General features: G+C 34.9%; 1 protein-coding gene across 4 annotated transcripts in view; it reads left to right on the top strand.

Moving 5' to 3' along the window:
- The window catches only part of MAPK14 (mitogen-activated protein kinase 14), a 44,595-nt gene that overhangs the window by 7,740 nt on the left and 15,632 nt on the right, over window positions 1–21,223 (top strand). For all 4 annotated transcript variants that reach the window (XR_014491955.1, XR_014491956.1, XM_083358079.1 and 1 more), the window contains exons 2-8: window positions 145–274; window positions 3,789–3,847; window positions 7,284–7,395; window positions 9,196–9,225; window positions 9,642–9,689; window positions 10,070–10,184; window positions 11,435–11,506. Coding sequence is in view for 2 of the 4 variants with exons in the window: in XM_083358079.1 (XP_083214205.1) it covers window positions 145–274; window positions 3,789–3,847; window positions 7,284–7,395; window positions 9,196–9,225; window positions 9,642–9,689; window positions 10,070–10,184; window positions 11,435–11,506 (566 nt within the window). In the remaining 2 variants the exon portion in view is untranslated. The remainder of the gene's footprint in view (window positions 1–144; window positions 275–3,788; window positions 3,848–7,283; window positions 7,396–9,195; window positions 9,226–9,641; window positions 9,690–10,069; window positions 10,185–11,434; window positions 11,507–21,223) is intronic.

Raw genomic sequence — 21,223 nt, 5'->3', positions numbered from 1 at the left:
TCAACTTCTTTTGGAGCTCATATTCTGAGTTACAAAGTTATTTAGTTACGGTCTCTCAAAAGAATAAGATAAATGATAACCTTTTCATAATAAAATGTTAACACTGTTTACGCCATTAATGCTTTTTTTAAAATGGTTTTATAGCTCTGCCTTTGATGCTAAAACTGGCCTCCGTGTGGCAGTGAAGAAATTGTCCAGGCCATTTCAGTCTATCATACATGCCAAAAGGACCTACCGCGAACTGCGACTGCTTAAACATATGAAACATGAAAATGTGAGTTTGACACAAAACATAATTGTACACTGTATTTGGTTTCAGAGCCAAGTTGAGGATGAACTGTTTGTTAACCCTGGTTCACTTTACAAGTGTGCAGGTATTCAAATTCTGAGCAGGAAAGGGATTTTGGACCTGGCATGCTCATGCACAGCTACAGTTTTAAAGATTTCTTTAAGGGCCACTCACGGGTACAATGAATATGATCCTGCTGAATCCAAAAGCACATTTCACACATTGGAATTGAACACTGCAATCCATGAGTTTGCATGGGGCAGTTTTCATGTCAACCATAATGAAATGAAAATGAGGTCAGTCTTCAAGCGAAGAATGACAGTTGAGAGATAAAGTAGTTCAGTATTTATTCTCCTATTAACTAGGAGCATATTTAAATTTGAGGAAATAATATAACTGTTAATTCTGCAATCTGCAGCTGTGGGACCTGTTGTGAAATGCTTCATAGCTTCTCTATATTTCTGGAACACAATATTGCAAAAACATTTCATCCTCTAGTGCAGTTGTTGTCTGGGTTAAGCAACCCTCAGATGATTTGTTAGTTCTTATCTTGTTTGATTAGAATTTAGTTGATTTTTTTTAAAGATGTCTAGGCACATTTTATTGTTTGGATGTGTATTTATTTATTTTTTGCAAATAGTATTGCTTTGGTTTTAATTCCTTGTTCATGTCTAGAGCCACTGCTTTAAGATAAGCAGCTACATAAATCAAATGATTAAGCCTGTCATTTTATGAGTATATAATAAATAGACCTATCCTACACAAATTTAATTCGAGTAAAGTCTGCAGTATTGAGGATTGAACTGATGGGAGATTTTTGAGGTACAAATTTAGTACAGCTAATCTGCTTTTAACGAAAATACTTCTTCAGACATATTAGTAAATGCTGAAAGTGTGGAAAAGTTGTTCTATTGAAAGCATCTCTTAATTTCTCTTTAATGCTAGGAACACCAATACAAAATGATGCAGATGAGCCTGTATGATCAGATTGTCAGCTTTTTGAGCATAACAGTTCAGACTATAGTTCCTATTGCATTATGCCTTGTTTCTAAATAATATATTTTTATAGTGAGCCATGGTGGTGGCCCAGTGATTAGTATGCAGTATTGCAGGCTAATCATTGCTAGGAATTTGATTCTGACTGGTTCAAGGTGTTTATGAGCCGTGGTGGTGCAGTGGTTATAATGCAGTACTGCAGGCTACTGCTAACTGCCAGCATTTCAGCTGTTCGAATTTCAGCAGGCTCCAGGTTGACTCAGCCTTCCATCCTTCGGAGTCAGTAAAAGGATCCAGATTGTTGGGGGCAATATGCTGACTCTGTAAACCGCTTAGAGAGTGCTATAAACCACTGTGAAGCGGTATACAAGTCTTAAGTGCTATTGCTATTATTCAAGGACTATCAGATTTCATTCTGCAGATAATGATTGAGCACTGAATGTAGCAAAGACTGATAGTTTGTAACTGTAATGTGTGTGAAGAAATTATTACTGAAATATATTGAGGGCAAAACATTAAACTAAAAGGCTATATTTTCCCATATATATATTTTATTACTCTTTAAGGACAGGCCTACCTTAGTCAAAAATTAGAGTTTGGAACTCACCCTAGAACAGTGGTGGCAAACCTGTGGCACGCGCAGCAGGTCTATCAGGCCACCACTGCCACCTGGAGCAGCAGCCCTGTCCAGCACAAAGGAGGCGAAGCGGCCGATTAGCAAGCACGAGTAGAGCAGAGGTCACCAACCACTGTCGATTGGCAGACTGGAAGGGAAGGGGAAGCATTTTACATGCGTGCATGTGCACACAGGGCCGTGAGCATGGACATGCTGTAAACGGGGCGGGGCTAGTGCCTGCGTGATAGTCACTACTCCTGCGTCATTCTTGCGTGGTGCAGCGCCTTGTATCTGTACCCCATGGCAACACAGTGGCTGTATTTGTGCCTTGCAGCATGGTAGCCCATTTTTGCACCCCTGATTTTTGCGTGTTAGAGGTGGCACTCAGAGGCTCCTCCCTGCCCCCCCCCCGAGGGCACCACAATGCTGATGCACCCCTGGCACTTTGCAATAAATATGTGGGGTTTGGGTTGTGGTTTGGGCACTCGGTCTCTAAAAGGTTTGCCATCACTGCCCTAGAAGTTTGCTTAACCTTTCCCCAATAAGCATTCAGGGGCCTAATTGAGAACTAGGGTTTTTTTCCAGCACACTTTTGTCATGGCATATGACTATTGCTTACCTTTTTTATCTAGCTTTTGGTAACTAGCTATAGTTTTTTTTAAAAAAAAAAATCTGTTTTTTAACCACTGTTTCTATTGTTGACAATGAATATTCCATTACTTTTTAATACTACTTTTGATGTCAGTGAAAGGTTTTCACACGTAAATTGGATTGGATATTGGATGGATGGATATTACAACTGTGAATACTTCAGAAGAATCACTACAGAATATGTGGGAGTGGAAATGCACTGTCATTACGAGTGTAAGAGAAGCTTCCATAATTTGGCATGTGTGGTCCTGGAAAGAGATGCAGCTGCTTTATGGGTCACAAGCTAGTGCTCTGTTCACACTTCTGCACGTTCCAAAGCACTTCCTCCAAATCAAAGAAGCATGACATAGCTCTAGTCTAGCACATACAGTATTTTTTTTAATGTTTGGCCCACAATAATTAAAATTCCCATACATTTATAAAAGTCTTTCAAAAAAAACCTGTCATAAAAATGCCATATACTGTATTCTCCAATTTTAGTCTTTCGGTTTTGGATTGTTGGTAAGATTGTGCCAGATTTATTTCTTGCTACTGTTGGCATAATAAATTGCAATGCATTTCAGTATGATTCTGAATTATACTTAATAAAATATTTGAATCAACTTTTACTTTCAGAATTTTCTGGATGTTTTGATGAATTTGTTTCCAGTACTTTTGATCAGTTTGTACATATACCATAATGTGGTAACATTTTTATTTGTTGTGGCATTTCCAACAAATAAACCCTCTTGATAAAGACTGCATTGAGATGAATCTAAGCACCTCTGATTTAGGCCTTCAAAGCTGTATTTATAACATCCCAAAGCGCTGAATTTTGGTCACTTAGGACTAATGAAGTGATATCTAATGCAAGTTGGATAGATCACCATAAAGTCACCATTTTGTGTAGGAGGTAGTGAATTGTCCTTCGCCAGGGTTTGCCAATACATCTCCATACACGATTATTATTATTTTGCAATGCACATTGGGTGCCAATAGAAGCTCTGCCCAAGTATAAAATTACTCTTTAGTTTCTTTATTACAGTGTGGCCGTTTTTGGGTACAAATTGAAGCATAACATTCATGGCAACAATAAAATAGTGAAAATAAAGCAGGATTTGATGCTTTAAATCATGTATTTACATAGCAGGCACTCTGGATTAGGATAATAAATATACTTCAGTTGGGGAAAATGGATTGGGGAAAAAATGGATTAATGTATATGCTTAGTTAAGAATATTTTCCCCCTCTTTACAGGTTATTGGACTTCTAGATGTATTCTCACCCGCGAAGACATTTGAAGAGTTCAATGATGTGTAAGCAACAGTTCAAAACTTTGTAACGTATATACTTTATATTTTTAAAAACACTAATCCAAAAATTATAGCCTTTATATTGGATTAAATTTGTAATTTGGTGAAAACTTCCCTGCATGTGAGGAGAGTAAATGGGGCAAATGTGAGTAGGAGTATGCATCTAAGGACATGAATAGTTTATGTTCTATACCTGCCTCAGTTTTGTTGCTGTAAAAGTGCATATGCATTGACATCAAATCTTGCATTTGGAATGAAAAATAACATAAGGACTGCTTCACGCTATATGTTCTCTGAGGAAATAGTAAAATCATAGATAAGGTGGCCTGAGTCTCTCATATACTTTGATTTTGTTTTATGTGTTGTTTAAACTCAGCTATTGTAATTTGCGAATTATGGCTTATAGTTTAGTGCAGAAGTTCTCAAACTGATGGTATTGTGTCCTCCCCCCCCCCCCAAGATAAACAAGCTCGTGTTGGCTCCTCCAAACCAAAGCAATTGTTTTATTGGGGCCAGGACTAGGCAAAAAAAATAATACATCACTTATCCCTAATAATAAAATTGTAATCTAAATACCAGACAGCACAATAATGGAACTCTACAATCTTACAAAACAAAAAAAAATCTTACAAAAAATTAGAAACAAACAGCCAAAAATCAAATGCAAAATGATGCTTTTCAATCAGAAATATAAGACTGTCCAATCCCACATAACCTTGCAAATCTGCACGCCATCTTCAAGATAGCTACCACTATTCCCCTTCCACCATATCCTTTGCCTGGGTTTAACCTCAACAATCGGATAAAATCTGGTCCCTGCACTTGGCACAGCTAAGCAGCCTCAGAATGAACTCTTAATAGCCGTTCATACTCAAGGACGGCCATTATGCATTTCTCACCTGTAATGAAGTCAGCCTGTGGCATGTACACCACGAGTGCCTGCAAGATCAAGCCAAAGTGTTATAAGACCATGCTCTATTCCACCTGCCTTGCTCAGAGATATATCCTGGAGCACGGTGCCCAGGCTTGAAGCCTGCAAGATCACACTCCAGGTCCTCTAACCAGGTTGTAAAAAATGGCCCGATCACACATGCTCACAGCGTGTGTACCTAGATTGGAGTCCTGCAGGATAGTGCTAAAGTCCTAATAGACAACATTCTCACTCTACTGAGCAAGCACCTGTCTCTGACCAGGCAGAGGAAGAGAGGTTCAGGCAGCAACTTCAGCCTACATGTTTAAACACTCTAGAATTTGTGGCCTCTTCTCCCAGTCATAACTTAATATGATGTGTCGCACCCAGTCAGGATCATAGAATATATAATTGGTAAGTATATTGATGTCGAAAGGAAGATAAGATACTAGAAAATGCTGTACATGTGGTAACAATAGCTTCTAAGCCATCTCATACATAAATTGATTTTAAGTATTTGAATAACTTGTAATATAGGATAAGTGCATGCAGAATTTTGTGAAGTTCTCCATTTGTATGCCATTATTTATATTTCTCCATCTCTCTCTCTCTCTCTCTCTCTCTCTCTCTCTCTCTCTCTCTCTCTCTCTCTCACACACACACACACACACACACACATTACTAAGTTTTGTGTTTGCTTCTGCAAGTTGTATACCAGTTTAAAGTTTGGGTTTTATAATTCATATAACAGAGAGGTTGGCAAAAAAATATTTGCAGTTGCTTTCTGAAGCAGAATTCACTACTTTTCTTTTGGGGGAAAGGCAGGGGCAGGAAGGACTTAGAAAAAGAAAAGCTGAGCAAAATGTCTGATAACAGGGAAGATTATAGTTTCTTGATTTTATTGTTGAATTTTAAGGTTTGTCCCATCATTTTGCATTAAAGGACTCGTTTACTTGTAGCTGTATGATGAGAGATAGTGGATTATGAAGTGACAAACATTTTAAAGAGCTGAGTTTAAAACTTGTAAAACTTGTATGTAACAGTTTTCAAAGGCACGTTGAGACAGGCTCCTTGTTTTAATAAGTTCATATAGCCTGTAGTGTACTGTACAACCTTTTTACATTTCTTAGAGAATCATTGTAAATATCTCCTTAATTCATTCTTAGGAAGAACAATTAACTTCTGAAAAATCTTATTCTCTTATTATGATTTCTCTGGGAAGTGGTTGATTATGGCTGCAGTGGATGGGTGGGTTGCATGGAAGGAGAAGTGCATGTGAATCCCTGGGCTGGTAAATAAATTATCTGAGTGGAATCTAACCTCTAGTTCATAATAAAAGTTCTGTGAACACAGAGGGAGATTGTCATGAGATGTCTTTATCTTCTCACATTTATAACCTACAAGTCAGAATCTATATGAAACAGTGTTTGTTTTTATTATCCTGTTTCCATTTGAAAGGAATAATCTTGAATATTTTAGATATATCTCCCAAATAATAACACACAAAATTCTGTAAATTGCAATTTTATACATACATCTCATATTTTTGTATTAAATGGATTATGGTGCTGATTATGCACTTACAAAATACATCAAAAGTTATACTTCTGTAAAATAACAGAGTTCTCTGTGAAAACAGTTGTGATGAAATTAACTTTTCTCAATATACTGAGCAGGAGTTTGACAAAATTAATTTTATGTTTTGCTATTGATGTCAGTGGATTTGTGGTTCAGTAATGAAGAGTCCACTTTACAGTTGGAGTACTTCTTCCAAATCTGGTGAAGATGGTGATTAATAAGTAAAACATTGTTACATGTCTTGGATTATACTACATATATTGTTTATAATTAATGATTTTAAGTGGCTCTGCTTATGTTTCTTTAATCTCAGAAATGCTGAATTGAGTTGTGCAAAGCATTTGAAAAGGATGCTTTGCAAAGAAATTTAACATAGGCAAAACTTCCCTTCTCAAATATTAAAGCAGCCATGTTCTCTGGAAGGCTTCAAGTCTGCTTTGAAGGTTGTTTCTGATTGTCTACGCTTACGTGTGCACATGCCAATGCTTTGCTTTGCATATAGTTTCGGGGAAATTATTGCTTGTGCATGTAAATGCAAACAGCTGGAGACAGTCTTCCAAAGAAAGAGATGGCTGCTTTAATGCCTCAAAGAATGATAGTTCACTTGAGTCAGTGATTTCTGTGAAGCATTCTTCTGGATATTTTTGCATAGGAATTTATATTTGAGGGTGAAGGTTCATTCTCCGAGCTTGTGGGTTGGTTTCTGAACGTTTTGTTACCAGGCTATGTAACATCTTCAGCAGAACTTAGGGGATGTCAGTGTGTTCTTCTGCTTATAAGGACTTCAGGTGTGGGAATATCAAGTGATGGTATAGTGATGGGTCAGGTGTGAGTCATCAGTGAGAGGCTTGTGATGGGACCTATGATGGGGAGGTTACACCAGGTCAAGGTCATTTTCATATTTGTTCAGATGTCTTACAAAGAAGTAATGGCTTGACTTCTGTTTTCCAGATATCTTGTAACCCATCTCATGGGAGCAGATTTGAATAATATTGTAAAATGTCAGAAACTCACAGACGACCATGTACAGTTTCTCATCTATCAAATTCTTCGAGGTTTGAAGGTATTTCCGGTTTTATAATTATAGTAACTCTCTGTAAACTTACTTTCTCCTTTAAAAAGATCTATAGAGGTGAAAATTGTATTCAGGCAAAGGCAGTATTGCATTTTTGCTCTCCTGAATTATGTAGAGGGACTTCCTTTTAAATGGATTTGAAAAACGTTTGTCCTTTCTGAGATCTGGGATGGAAGCAAAAATGCTGTTGCACAACTATTGGATTGGCTCTGCTTCTTGCACAACTGAACTTGAATTGGCTCAGCTTTGGCTCTACATCACAATTAGACACATTAATGCTCTTAGTTCATGACATTTTTTAATTTGCTTGTACTGCATGTTATAAGAATATATTGTACTGCATGTTATAAAAATATATTCTTATAAGATATGAGGAAAAGGAGACTGCTTTTGACATTTGAAGGAAGGGGGCATGAAAGTCTTCACCTAATCCCTTCAAATGTATAAAATACTACCTGAAGGAGAAGAGATCATGCTGCAGATAGCATCATAAAGTACTGCCTCCCCACCCCCCTTGTCGTCTCGGTAGAAAGACAGGAAAGATCTCCCAACAGACATGAAAAACATAATTTTATAATGTAGCCAGTAGTAATATTTTCTCAACCCTTTTATTAAATTCAGGAACAGTTTTTCCCCCCTAATTTCCTATAAAATGAGTTCAGGAAATATGGTCTACATTTTTTTTTATTGGCACTGCCCATCATGTGATTCCTGTTTGACTGTACTCACTCCAGGAAGGAAACACAGAGTTGGGAAATGTCCTATATTGGCCCAGAGAAATAGTGGCATAGTTGAACAATAATATACAAAGCCAACATTCAGCTCATTTGTTTTGGTTAACAAAACGGACAGTCCTAGAGGAAAACATGTTTTTATATTGTCCAATAGGGTATAAATTGAATATATATTTTGATATTGGTGTACAAATTGAGGGATATTTTAAACATGTCTTTGTATCTGGATAAATCTTGACTTTGCCCATTTGTTTTTGTGGAAACTAGAAACTAATGGGGAAAAATGGAGTGAAAACAACAACAAAATCAGCCAAATAAACCATAACGAATTTGCTCATCTCAGTAACTTCTTTTTTTGTGTGTGTGCCAATAAGTCTGTATTGACTCATGGTGACTGCCTGGACAAGTCACTGCAGTTTTTTTGTTTTTTGGGGTGGGGGGGGGATTGGCAATTTTTCAAAAGCATTTGCCATTGTCTCCTTTCTAGGGCTGAAAGAGTGTGACAGGCCCAAGGCCACCTTTGTGTCTAATATGGGACCAGAACTCACAATCTCTGCGTTTCTAGTTTGGTTTAGTAGTAGTTACGGTAACTCCAAAACACAAACAGTAACAAGTTACATTAAGGTGGAATTGGGGTAAGAGAAGTTGACTCTCCAAAGTGTATGTAGACAGGATTAGTTAGCATATCTTTAATCAACTTTCATTTTATTGAAACTTCCCAAACTGCCAGACATTCCCTTAAAATTTGTTGGTGTTGATGAGATTAGCTAATTGCTCAAATTCCAAGGCACTTTGCACATGGATATTTTGAATCAAAATGTAACAAGAAATGATTAAATCTAAAGAATGAAAATCTTACATTACGTTATTGTTCATGTAGGCATTTTTTAAAATTTCTAGTTGCAAATATTTGCTTTCCTATAGAAAGAAGCTCACGGCAGACCCAAAAAAGTACAATTACTAAATCATGAATGCTGTATTAAATGCTGTAGGAAAAACATAAGTAAATTGAAAATAATGCCCTAAATCTAATATTAAAACTTTTATCTTTTAGTATATCCATTCTGCTGATATAATACACAGAGTAAGTATTATTGAATTACTAAAGCATACAGTATTTATGGTATATAGTATAGTTCTCCTAGAAGTCAAAATATTGAAATTTTATAAATGAAAATAATTAAACATATCCATATAAAGGAAGACATTATACATCCAACCTTGTTACTGTGTTGATTCTATGCACCTTTCTCATTTATTTTCTGTTAAAATGCAGTATATCTTTGAAACTTTTTTATAGTAAATGCAGCATTGTTTGTAAATGGCTTATTTTTATGGATAATGTTATATATTTTTGTATAGCATTTGTTGCTGTTAATACAATACAGTACAGGTTGTAGAAATTATTACAAATAAGATGTGACTGTATTTAACTGCTTGGTTTTGAACAGCTATTTTAATATAGTGGAGCTGATTCTCTTTTTCTCTTTTTTATTTTAGGATTTAAAACCTAGTAACCTAGCTGTGAATGAAGACTGTGAGTTGAAGGTAACTTGGAGTTAGTATACCACCTTGTTTATGGAAAGTAAGCATGTCTAATCTTATAGGTTAAGACCATGATAGTGAAGTGTAGGTACATATGTATATATGTCCGTAATGTTCTTCTGCGTATAATTCATTCTTGAATCATGTTAATATGATACAGTATTACAGTTGTTGTGCATTCACTGTCTCGGATGTATTATAAATCCTTGATATCTGTTGTATTTTAAAATTTTCATTTCTTTCTGTTTGCTTAATCTCAGACTTTTTCCTAGGGTAGCTTGTTAGAAAAGAAGTGTGCTTCTGTCTCACCCTCCTTTTTTGCTTCTCTTGCTCACATTCTTCTTTAACTGTGTCAATATTAGTCTGTTTTTCTTGTTTTTCAGATTTTGGATTTTGGGTTGGCGCGGCATACAGATGATGAAATGACAGGATATGTAGCGACCAGGTGGTACAGAGCTCCTGAGATAATGCTGAACTGGATGCATTACAATCAAACAGGTATGATGTTTCATCAGGTTGTGCTCCATAATACAGTTGTCCAGATCCAACCTAATAAGCAGTGTATTATTCTTACAGTATAATTTGGTTATTTTTGGAACTGTTTAACAGTTCTTTACCTGAACTTACCTATTCTTATTTATTACAGTACGTTTGTGAGATGTTTTAAGTTCCCATGCTAGTTAATTCTTTTAGTATTAGATACTTATTGCAGTTGTTTCGTACCGTACATTACCACCACTGTATTCCATTTTGAGGTGAATAGATATTATACAAAGCCCAGGAAAGGAGTAAGAAGTCGTAAGCAAAAGAAATTAAAAGCAGGATATAGAAGACAAGAAAAGGAAGATGAAATTTAGTTCACACCCACAGTATTTACTATGCATTTCTGGACTATATACTATTTCAAACAGTCTTTTGTTCTGTAAACTTACTGAGTTACTTTGAGGAATTCTTCAGCCTTTATCCAACCATCACTTTCTTAGACTTGCTCTTCCTTTCAACTTATTAATGCTTTCTTCAAGTAGTGGTTTTGTAATCTGACACATTTTCATTCTTACTATATATTACCAGACCACTTCCATATACATTTTTGTACCAGTCACTCAGATTTATATTCTATCCAGGGTTTATCATCTTTTCATTCTTGACCCCCTCTCTTCTTGTTTTGCCACACGCACTTCTTATTCCCCTTACATTAAATAAAATAAAAAATTATTTCCCCTGACAAACCTTTCTCATTCCATGTTAAGAACTATGCGAAGTCCTGCTGTTGTACACAGCTTATGTTTTCAGAATGCTCTGAGGTTCCAGAACTCATGTCTGTTTTTTTATTATCGCCATAATCAAAAGTCATGTTACATTCAGCGTAATTAATAGTTTTCATAGTATGATTTTTGTACACATATAGTCTAAATGGTACCAGTTCATACTTTCTGATATATGTTTTATAACTCATTCATAATTAAACTTACACAAATACCTCTGTGTGTGTGTGTGTGTGTGTGTGCGCGCGCTCCTCTCTCTCTCCCCTACCTCTCCCTCCCTCTGTGTATCTCTGTGTGTGTCTGTGTATATTGGATCACTTTCATTAATCCTACCACTTTCTCTTAGTTTTACATTAGTTTTTTTTCCCTTCATTAATTCTTAACAACCACATGCAGATTGTATGGATTTTTTTTAGCAGTAGAATATTTCTGTTGAAATTTGTAACTTAATTTCCTTTTAACTTGATTTTTTTTTATCCTCAGTTGATATTTGGTCAGTTGGATGCATTATGGCTGAACTTTTGACTGGAAGAACACTGTTCCCTGGTACAGACCGTATCCTTTAGAAGCATCTATAAGTAAATTAAAACAACAGGTTGAACTGGGAAGGACATATTAATTAATATGAAGCTATGATATTGAATTCCTTCTTGTGCAAATTATTGCAGAGCTATTTTGTCAATCTCAGTTTAGGAAAATTACTTCATTCTCTTTTAAAGAAAGCTTTTTTTTTTGGGTATGTATTTGAAATGGATTGTTGTGGCCTGGTATTTAACTGTGGCTCAGAAGACAAAACGCATTGTTGCCATAGAAATTAATCATTAAGAACATCCAGTTACATTAAGAAAAATAAATACGTATGGGAATACTTGTTAGGAAGGAAACAGCGTTCCATGTGCGTCAGCAGTATATAGTCATGCTGGCTACATGACCACGGAAATGTCTTTGAACAATGCTGGCTCCCTCAGCTAAGAAATGGAGATGAGCACCACCCCGTAGAATTAGACACGACTAGACAGGGGGATCCTATAACTTTACCTTTAGGGGAATATTATGAGAATAACAATATATCTTATATCAACCTGGCTGAAGCCATCTTGCTCATTCTAGGTTGCCACAAGAAAGGGAGGGGGTGCCAAGGTGGGAACCAAGGTCATTCTATCAGATAGCTTAGTGGGTTGCGTGTTTAATTAGAAAGTCTGCCAAATTATTCTTTGGGGGAACGTAGCTGATTGCATAGCACTGGGATGGGAAGTTTGACTTTGTAATAGTGTAACTCTTTGGAAGGAATTTCAGACTCGATTTCACTTGATCATGCCAATATTTTGTAACTGATAAACATGTTCTTTGAGGAAACTTCTAGCCTCGGAGTTCTGGTTTTGTTGGTCTTAGAATCGGAACCATGACAGCTTATACTGAATATTGTTCTTTGAATATTCTCCAAATCATAAAAGATACATTTTGCTTTTTAGTTAAATAAAAGTGTAGTCCTCTTTAGTCTTAATGTTTCAAAAATAATGTCTTCCTAAAGACAATACTAGACTTCTCAAATTTTAATTATATCCCATTAATTCAGAGATAAAATGGGTTTATCTATTACTTGGTAGCCGGTATCTCTTTCATTTCTTCCGTTTTAATCCCCTTCAAGTATAAAAACAGTAGAAAGCATTTATTTTTATTTTGAAGACTTACATTAAAAACATCTTGGTAGCTAAGTATATTTTTATATAGTATGTGTTAGTTGTATTTTTGTGCCTTTTTTGTAGTACAAAGACACACACTATACTATCAGTATGTATTTTTCTTGAATAAGCTTCAACAAGGGTGAGTAGGGAATGGTACCAGTTCTTTCAATTCCCTGTTTTTCAAGGAATTATATGGACATCTGAAAGATGCATATGACACACACTTGGCATGGTAAGAATGCTATGGCCATCACCACAAATAAATGCAGTGAGAATCCATAATTTGAAGGGAAAAACTGGAGGAAGAATATAAGACTCTTGAGAAAGAATTACAGAAAGATACACAAAACAAAAAGATAAAAAAAATTAATGGAGTTGAACAAGCATAAAATGAACTTAATAGAAAATGAAGAGGTGGCAAGGAAAATAAAGGCAGCTAAACAAACCTTTTTCGAACATGCTAACAAACCAGGGAGATGGTTGACATATAAAATTAAAAAGGAGAAAGAGAAGAGATGGATTAAACAACTGGAAGATGCCGAGGGGACTTTACAACACCGGAATGAAGAAAAGAAAAAAAAAGCTTGGGAATATTATGAGTATTTATATAAGCAACAGATGATAGGATAAAACAATTCTTGGAAAAAACAGAGATACCTAAAGTACCAGAGAAATTTAAAAAGCTACTAGAAGAGAAAATAACACTGATGGAATTAACAGAAGCAATTAAAAAACAAAAGAACTGCAAAACACCAGGACCAGATGGGCTACCAGCGGAACTATATAGAACATTGCAGGAACTGTTAGGCAGTGTAATGCTGGAACTCTATAATAAACTCCTCTCTGAAGCTAAGATACCAGATTCGTGGTCAGAAGCACTTATTACCCTGATACCAAAGGAAGAAACGGAAATACAGAAAATAAAGAACTATAGACCGATTTCCTTGCTGAATGTGGACTATAAAATATTCGCATAAATCATGGCCGAAAGGCTTAAAAAGTTCCTAAACGAATTTATACGTATGGATCAAAATGGGTTCCTGCCCAAAAGACAGATTAGAGACAATATGCGAATTATATTAAACACATTAGAATATTATGAAACACATCCCGAAAAACAGATGGCATTGATGTTTTTGGATGCGCAGAAAGCATTCGACAATGTGAATTGGCAATTCATGATAAGACAACTACAGATTATGGATTTTGGGGAGAAATTTATAAATGTAATTAAAGCAATTTACAATAAGCAAATAGCCAAAATAATGATTAATGGAGATATGACTGAAAAGATTAACATTATGAAGGGAACAAGGCAGGGATTTATTTTATTTTATTTTTTATTTTAATCCCATTTATATCCCGCCCTTCTCCGAAGACTCAGGGCGGCTTACAATTTAAGCACAAATCAATGTGCTTAGCAATAGCCTTCATTCTATGTATATGCCTGCTTATTAGGGCTTTCGCCGCCCCCCCAGCAGCATTATTACAAAGTCAGCTTATTGCCCCCAACAATCTGGGTCCTCATTTTACCTACCTCGGAAGGATGGAAGGCTGAGTCAACCTTGAGCCCTTTATCCCCATTATTGTTTGTATTGACACTAGAGATACTAAACAGAACTATAAGACAGAATAAGGATATAAAAGGTATAAAAGTTAAGAGAGAAGAATATAAGCTACAAGCTTTTGCAGTATTTATCTTGGAGGAGCCACTAGAGACAGGACCTGTATTAATAGAACAAATAGAAAAATATGGTGAGGTTGCAGGTTTGAAGATTAATAAAGATAAAAATGTTGGTGAAAAATATTACTGAAAAACAAAAAAAAAGAATTGATGGGAAAGTTAGAGATACAGATTGTAAAGAAGGTAAAATATCTGGGGATTCACCTGACAGCAAGATGTACAACAATTAAAGAAGATAACTATTACAAACTGAAAAGACAAATCGAAGTAGATTTGGATAAATGGAAAAAGTTACAACTATCATTAATGGGCAGGATTGCAATAATCAAAATGAATATATTACCATGATTGTTGTTTTTGTTTTCAACAATACCAATAAGATTGGAAAAGAAATATTTTGAGGGACTAAATAAAATAATTTTGAAATATATTTGGCAGGGGGAAAAAGCAAGGATTAATTTAAAAATGTTACAGGATGCAAGACTCAGAGGTGGGTTTAGCTTACCTAATTGGGAATTATATTACCAGGCTGCAGTAATGTCATGGGTGAGAGAATGGATTTTACTGAGGAATACTAGATTATTGACATTAGAGGGACATGATTTACAGTTGGGATGGCATGCGTTCATATGGTATGGGAAAAATAGAATACACAGCTATTTCCAGAGACATCATATCAGGAATTCTTTATTGATGCTTTGGGAGGAAAATAAAGAGGAAGCATTACTTGAGGATTCCAGATTGGCTCTCAACGATGGAAGCGTTAATACACCCCAATATGTTTAACATGGGAAACATTATAAGATATAAAGACCTACTAACAGACACCGGGAAGCTGAAAACCAAACAACAATTAGAGGAACAAGGAATAAAGATGGATTGGTACATGAGAACGCAAATACAATCTAGATATGAAAAAGATGCTAAAATAGATGGTTTTAATTTGGGGAGAACAGAGTTATGAAATACGGGAACTGAAGCAAAATGGATTAAAAAATGTATGGCTACTTATTATATAAGGAATTAGAGGTGGAACAAGTTAAGGAGTCAATGATAAAATGGTCAAGAAATTTTGGATATACGATTGAATTAGATAGATGGCAGCAATTGGTATAGGGTTTCCTGCCTGAGCAGGGGGTTGGACTAGATGACCTCCAAGGTCCCTTCCAACATTATTATTATTATTATTAATTGTGGGGAAAGAAACTATAAACTGACAATGGCGACAGCATATAAAGAAAATATGTACAAGATGTTCTACAGATGGTATATGTCTCCAGAAAGACTAGCTAAAATGTTTAAGGACAGATCTATGAAATGTTGGAAATGCTGTCAAATACCAGGCTCTTTCTATCATGTGGTGGATGTGTGCAGAAGCTAAAACCTATTGGAACATAATCAAATCATGGATAGAAAAGATACAACAATGTATAGAATTAAGACCAGAAATATTCCTGTTGGATATTTTACCAGAGAAATATAGCAAAGAGAACACATATTTGATTATTCATATAACCACTGCAGCTAGGATTGTGTTTTCACAAAACTGGAAGGCACTGAAAGCTCCTCCAGAAGAGGTGATCAGGAAAATAATGGAATGTGCGGAAATGAATAGGTTAACAATGATAATTAAAGATAAGACAGAGTCAGAGTATTACAAAATTTGGGGAAAATTTTATGAGTGGGTGAAAAAGAATATGCTTAAAAGACAGCTAACGCTAATTTAGATGGAAGAAAAAATGAGATAAGGATATTATCATACCTAATGTAGACATTGAAAATCTAAGGAAAGGAGCTGCTCGGACATCACCCCTGAATTGTATCGGAAGAGGAATGGGAGGGAAGAAAGGAGAGGAGAGAGGGAAGAGAGTAGAGGAGGGGGAAGGAAGTAGGAAGGTTGGAGGGAAAGAGGAGGAGAAGTGGGGAGAAATGGGAGGGAAACAGGAGAGGAAAGGAAGAAGAGGGAAGTAGGAAAGAAAGAAAGAAAGGGAGAAAGGGAAGAGAGAGAAGGAGGGTGGATATACAGTGAAAGGGGAAATGGACGAGCAGCACCCAAAAATACGTGTATGTATTTATGTATGGTGATATATTTGTTGACTTGTTTGTGGAAGAAATGGGAAAATAAAATTGAATATATAAAAAATAAAAAAGAATCTATAATTTGTAAGAAATTTTTATTGCCTTGTTTTTAAGGCCTGATTTGCAGGTACAGTTAATCCTCTGAGGCCTTTTGAAGTCTGTTTAATGGATGTGGCTGTTTTAAATTTATATGATCATCAAAGCACCAGTTCTCTTATGTTTTCTTTCTTTAAATTTAGTTTATATTAGATTTTACTATTAATATCTTTTTATAAAAAGAAATTAAGTTGTGAAGATGCAATTGGTTAATATTTGCTATACAAATCTGGATTACATGTTTCAAAAATTTAGAAGAAGATTGGGTACTTGAATTTAAGCATGTTAATATATTCAGTCAAAGTTTGTGTTGAGTAAAATCTAAGGTTATAAACTGATGGATAAACTTTAAATATTCCTTCTTCTACCGTGACCCATTCAATGTAATATTTCAATTGTGAAGTTGTATTCTGGGAAGTGTGTGATTAATTTAGTTGAGGTGAATTTTTAAGCTGTGTTTGCATACTAGTAAACTGTTCTAACATATGATTTATTGAGCATAGTTATGGTGACCATAAACTGGGATTTACAAATTATTACGGTGGTTTCAAATGTCACATTAAGCCCAAGTTATGAACATTTCAACATGTCTAAGTGTGATGTGTGAACTAGACTTGAATTTAAATTCTTCTCTTCTCATAAAGTGTTATAAGGAAATTGTCTATCTTGGCACATAATTTATGTTATGAAAATATTCTAATTTATTTAAACTTTTCAAAATATAATACTTTAAAAATATTATTTTGTCTTGGTATTTGCTTATTGATTACTCACTTTGATTATAGATCAACAATTTGCTTTATCTGAATAAGACATTTGGCTTTTACACAATTCATTGCTGATGATTTTGGCAAGCTTCAGTTGTGGGACTTCTTGGGCCTTAAAGATGAGTCTTACTGCTATTTGCATGTCTTTCTTTTAATAAACTTTGTTTTGGAGAGATTCTTCTTATTTTACTTTTACTTCTGCTAATTATTTACTTAGGTGTCATTGAGTTGGGACCTTGATGATTATATGGACAAATGCCACCCATCTCTGCCTGACCGTAATTGGTAACTCTTTCAATGACATTTCAGTGACCACTTAGATTCCTTCATCTACTTTATCCATTGCCTTCTACTATTCTCAACCCTACCAAGGCTTTCCTAGTGCATTATCCATTCATGAGTTTATGCTTCTTGGTTATTGTCTCAAGGAAGCAGGACTAATTGACTGTTTTTCTTGCAGTCTGTCTTTCTTTTTCCCCAGTGTCCTATTTTCACAGTTGTGGTAGTTTCCAGCATAAAATCATTGCTTTAACTATTCCTCATTGCTTTGATATGTCTTAATCCTGAAGTAGACACACTACAAAGTTTTGTAAAGTTCTGCTTTATATTTTATGTTCCATTAAGTCATACTCTTTGAGTCATGTAAGTCTGATTCACTTACTCTGTTCTCTTTGGCTATTGTTGTTTTATCTTGCTGGTCATTAACTGTACAGTAATTAAATGAAAACCTTTCTTGAAGTTTTCCTTTATCAATCAACATCTTGTCTAAGATTCTCATGCCTCCCTCTCCAGGATTAATCTTCTCTTTCCTTCTTCAGCATGCTATTGTTCATTTATTCTTGAGCCTAAGAAAATAAAGATTTCTGTCCCCTTATTTCTTTACCATCATTTGTTAGTTTGCTAAGTATGCTAATTGATGTAACTTTTGTTGCTCTTCTGAGCATTCTTTATTTTGAGTAACAAAATGATACTATATGTGTATCTCAAATTGTCCATGTTTTAAAATTCAGATTTGATTCTATCTATCATGTCTTATTATAAAAGATTGATTGTAAAAAATAAACAGATATAGGGATAAAATGCACACTTTGTCTCTCTCCATTTGCTTCCCAATCAAATCTGTTTCTTCTAACTTGATTTTTAACAAAGCTTTCTTCTTCATTGTAGCTGCTCCAAAGAAGAATAATCAGGTATTTTGAAACATTGGTTAGCTATATTATATTCCACATTTTGCATAATAAAGAGTTTTACTGTTATCAGTAGAGAAAGGTAAATAAATATCTGTCCACTGTTTTTGTTGACCATCTTCATTCATCTCTCTGCCTTTTCTGAAATCTGATTATTCATTTATGTTTTTCTCCATGTATAACTGTGTTCTTACATATAAAAATGAAGTAACATTTCACTTGCACTTCATGTTCATTTTGACAGCCTAATTTTTGCCTGGTTGCTGCTTCATATTTCAAGCTTCAATACTATGCACCCTAGCAAAATAAAAAAAAACTTCTCTTTTAATTCTGGTACCAACTGTGATTGACCTTTCTTCCACCATGGATCTGACTATGTCCTTATGAAACTTTGACATTCTTTGCCAGTAACAGATGCCTTCTAAGAAATGGATTAGTGAAATAGCAAATCAATTATTTGGCACCCTGCTCTGTATAAATGTTTCCTTTATATCCATGTAGTTTTTATGTCAACAATACAGAAATGTTTTGTCATTGCCTTCTAAGTGGTCAACTTCTTCCATACTTCAGAATCCAAGTTGTCCTCATTGCAGCTGTAGATTACTCTTATCTTCTCTTTTAATCTGACTGCAAAGGTGAGCCTATCAGCAATTGTGGCATCATTTTCAGAATGTAAGTCGTCTTATGTCAAAGTTATAATTCTGCATAAGAATTTTCTTCTATATCTGATCACAAATGATTCTTTTGATCAGTTTCAAATAATACTATTTCAGTATTATTTTTTAATGCTTATACAAAATGTTCATCAGTTACTGACTTACATACCTTCAGTTCTCTTAGAAAATACTGTATTGCACATAGGTAAGGGAGAAAAATAATTTGAATGTGATAAAATAGTTTCAAGAAAATGTAATATCTAACTTCATTTTTCAAATTATTTTTCAAATAATGTAAACCATTCCGTTATGTATTCAAGATGGACAGTATTTAATATTTTATTGTTATGTATATGTAGGGGCATGGGTCTATACATATGTTGTTTATAGTATGTTTTAGGTGTGTTGTCATGTATGTGTTTCCTTTTGAGAGTGGACAACTAAATTTCATTTTTGATGTGTGCCGCTGTGCCCACAGTAAAAAATGACAATAAAGGTTATCTTATCTTATTTAGCATATATCCTAGAGGAAGCAAGATATTTAGATCACTTGGTTTTGTTTGTTTGATATTACACATACAGCATTTTACTGATAAGAATTAAAGCTTTGTATCTCTATGGCCAAATTTATTTACTTCTAACATAAAGGGAACGGTTGCTGGAATTGGGTATGTGTAGTTTAATGAAGAGAAGGGTGAGGGGTGACATGATAGCAGTGTTCCAGTATCTCAGGGGCTGCCACAAAGAAGAGGGAGTCAAGCTATTCTTCAAAGCACCTGAAGGCAAGACAAGCAGCAACGGATGGAAACTAGTCAAGGGGAGAAGCAACCTAGAACTAAGGAGAAACTTCCTGACAGTTAGAACAACTAACCAGTGAAACAACCTGCCTCCAGAAGTGGTGAATGCTCCAACACGAAGTTTTTAAGAAGAGATTTATCTGAAATGGTATAGGGTTTCCTGCCTTAGCAGGGGGTTGGACTAGATGACCTCCAAGGTCCCTTCCAACTTATTATTATTTGTTATTATTTATTCATTGAATTTATATAAACTTAATAAATAAATAAGAATAATTTTATTTAGTAATGTAAATCACAACTTTTATCATTTTTATTTATTTATTTATTTATTTATTTATTTAGTTATTTAGTTATTTAGTTATATTTATAACTTATCAGATAAAGTTCAAGAAGATAAGTTTAAGAAGCTGAAGTTCTTCCTGTTTCAAATATGTATCGTCGTGACATTTATCTTACTGGTTTTGGATAATATATTTGTAATACAAAAAATCCACTGGTTTGGGATAAACTGTCAACTGAGAGAGATCATTGAATTAGTGGGCTATAAGCAAAAAAACTGTTCTATATTAAATAGTCTCAAAAATGCTACTTAACATAAGCTTTAGAAGTAAATAGGTAGCACCTCAGTTTTTGTATCTGACACTGAATATTCATCTTGCTAGTGACTTTGAGCTATTTACATTTAACTTAAAACCATTTCAGTCTTCAGTATATAGATTAGGTATTGTATTGCAAAAATGAATTGCGTTAGGAAATGGTTTGAGGTGGGAAAACTATAACTTGGAAATACTTTGATGGCTAATAAAACTGTTTTATAGAACTCAAGTGATTGCTTGATCTTTGAACTTCAGCTATACTCTTGTCATTTTTTAATCCTTCAGACAAAAACCTAATTAGGTCAGCTGTATAGTTTTATACGATCTATAAGACATGATTCTCAAAATTCTGAAGAAGGCCTGCCTGTATTCATTACATTACTGCTATTGCATTCAAAACTATGTGTTACTTTCATGAACAGGAAAATAACAGCTTATAGAAGAAAAGTCACACATTCGTGAGAATGATTTCATGAAATTGCATTGCTTTAATGAGTGGCCACCTCCAGATGTTACTTAATTCCAGTGCTCCTTATTACTTAGATATATTTGACTATAGAATTTCCAGGAGGTAGGGTAGCTATATTTGGGGTATGCATTTATACATAGGAGGTATGCTAATTTTGCTTATAATTATTTGGTTGAAGTTTTCCCCTTTTTATTTTATTGGGCTGCTGCTTTTTCATTTTATTTGTCCCAGAATTTTCCTTTATGGTCCATTGTTA

This window comes from Vipera ursinii (assembly GCF_947247035.1).
Source record: "Vipera ursinii genome assembly, chromosome: 3".
In the NCBI taxonomy this organism is placed as follows: domain Eukaryota; kingdom Metazoa; phylum Chordata; class Lepidosauria; order Squamata; family Viperidae; genus Vipera; species Vipera ursinii.
Note: the sequence above shows the minus strand (reverse complement) of the source record. Positions and strands in the feature narration are given on the sequence as shown.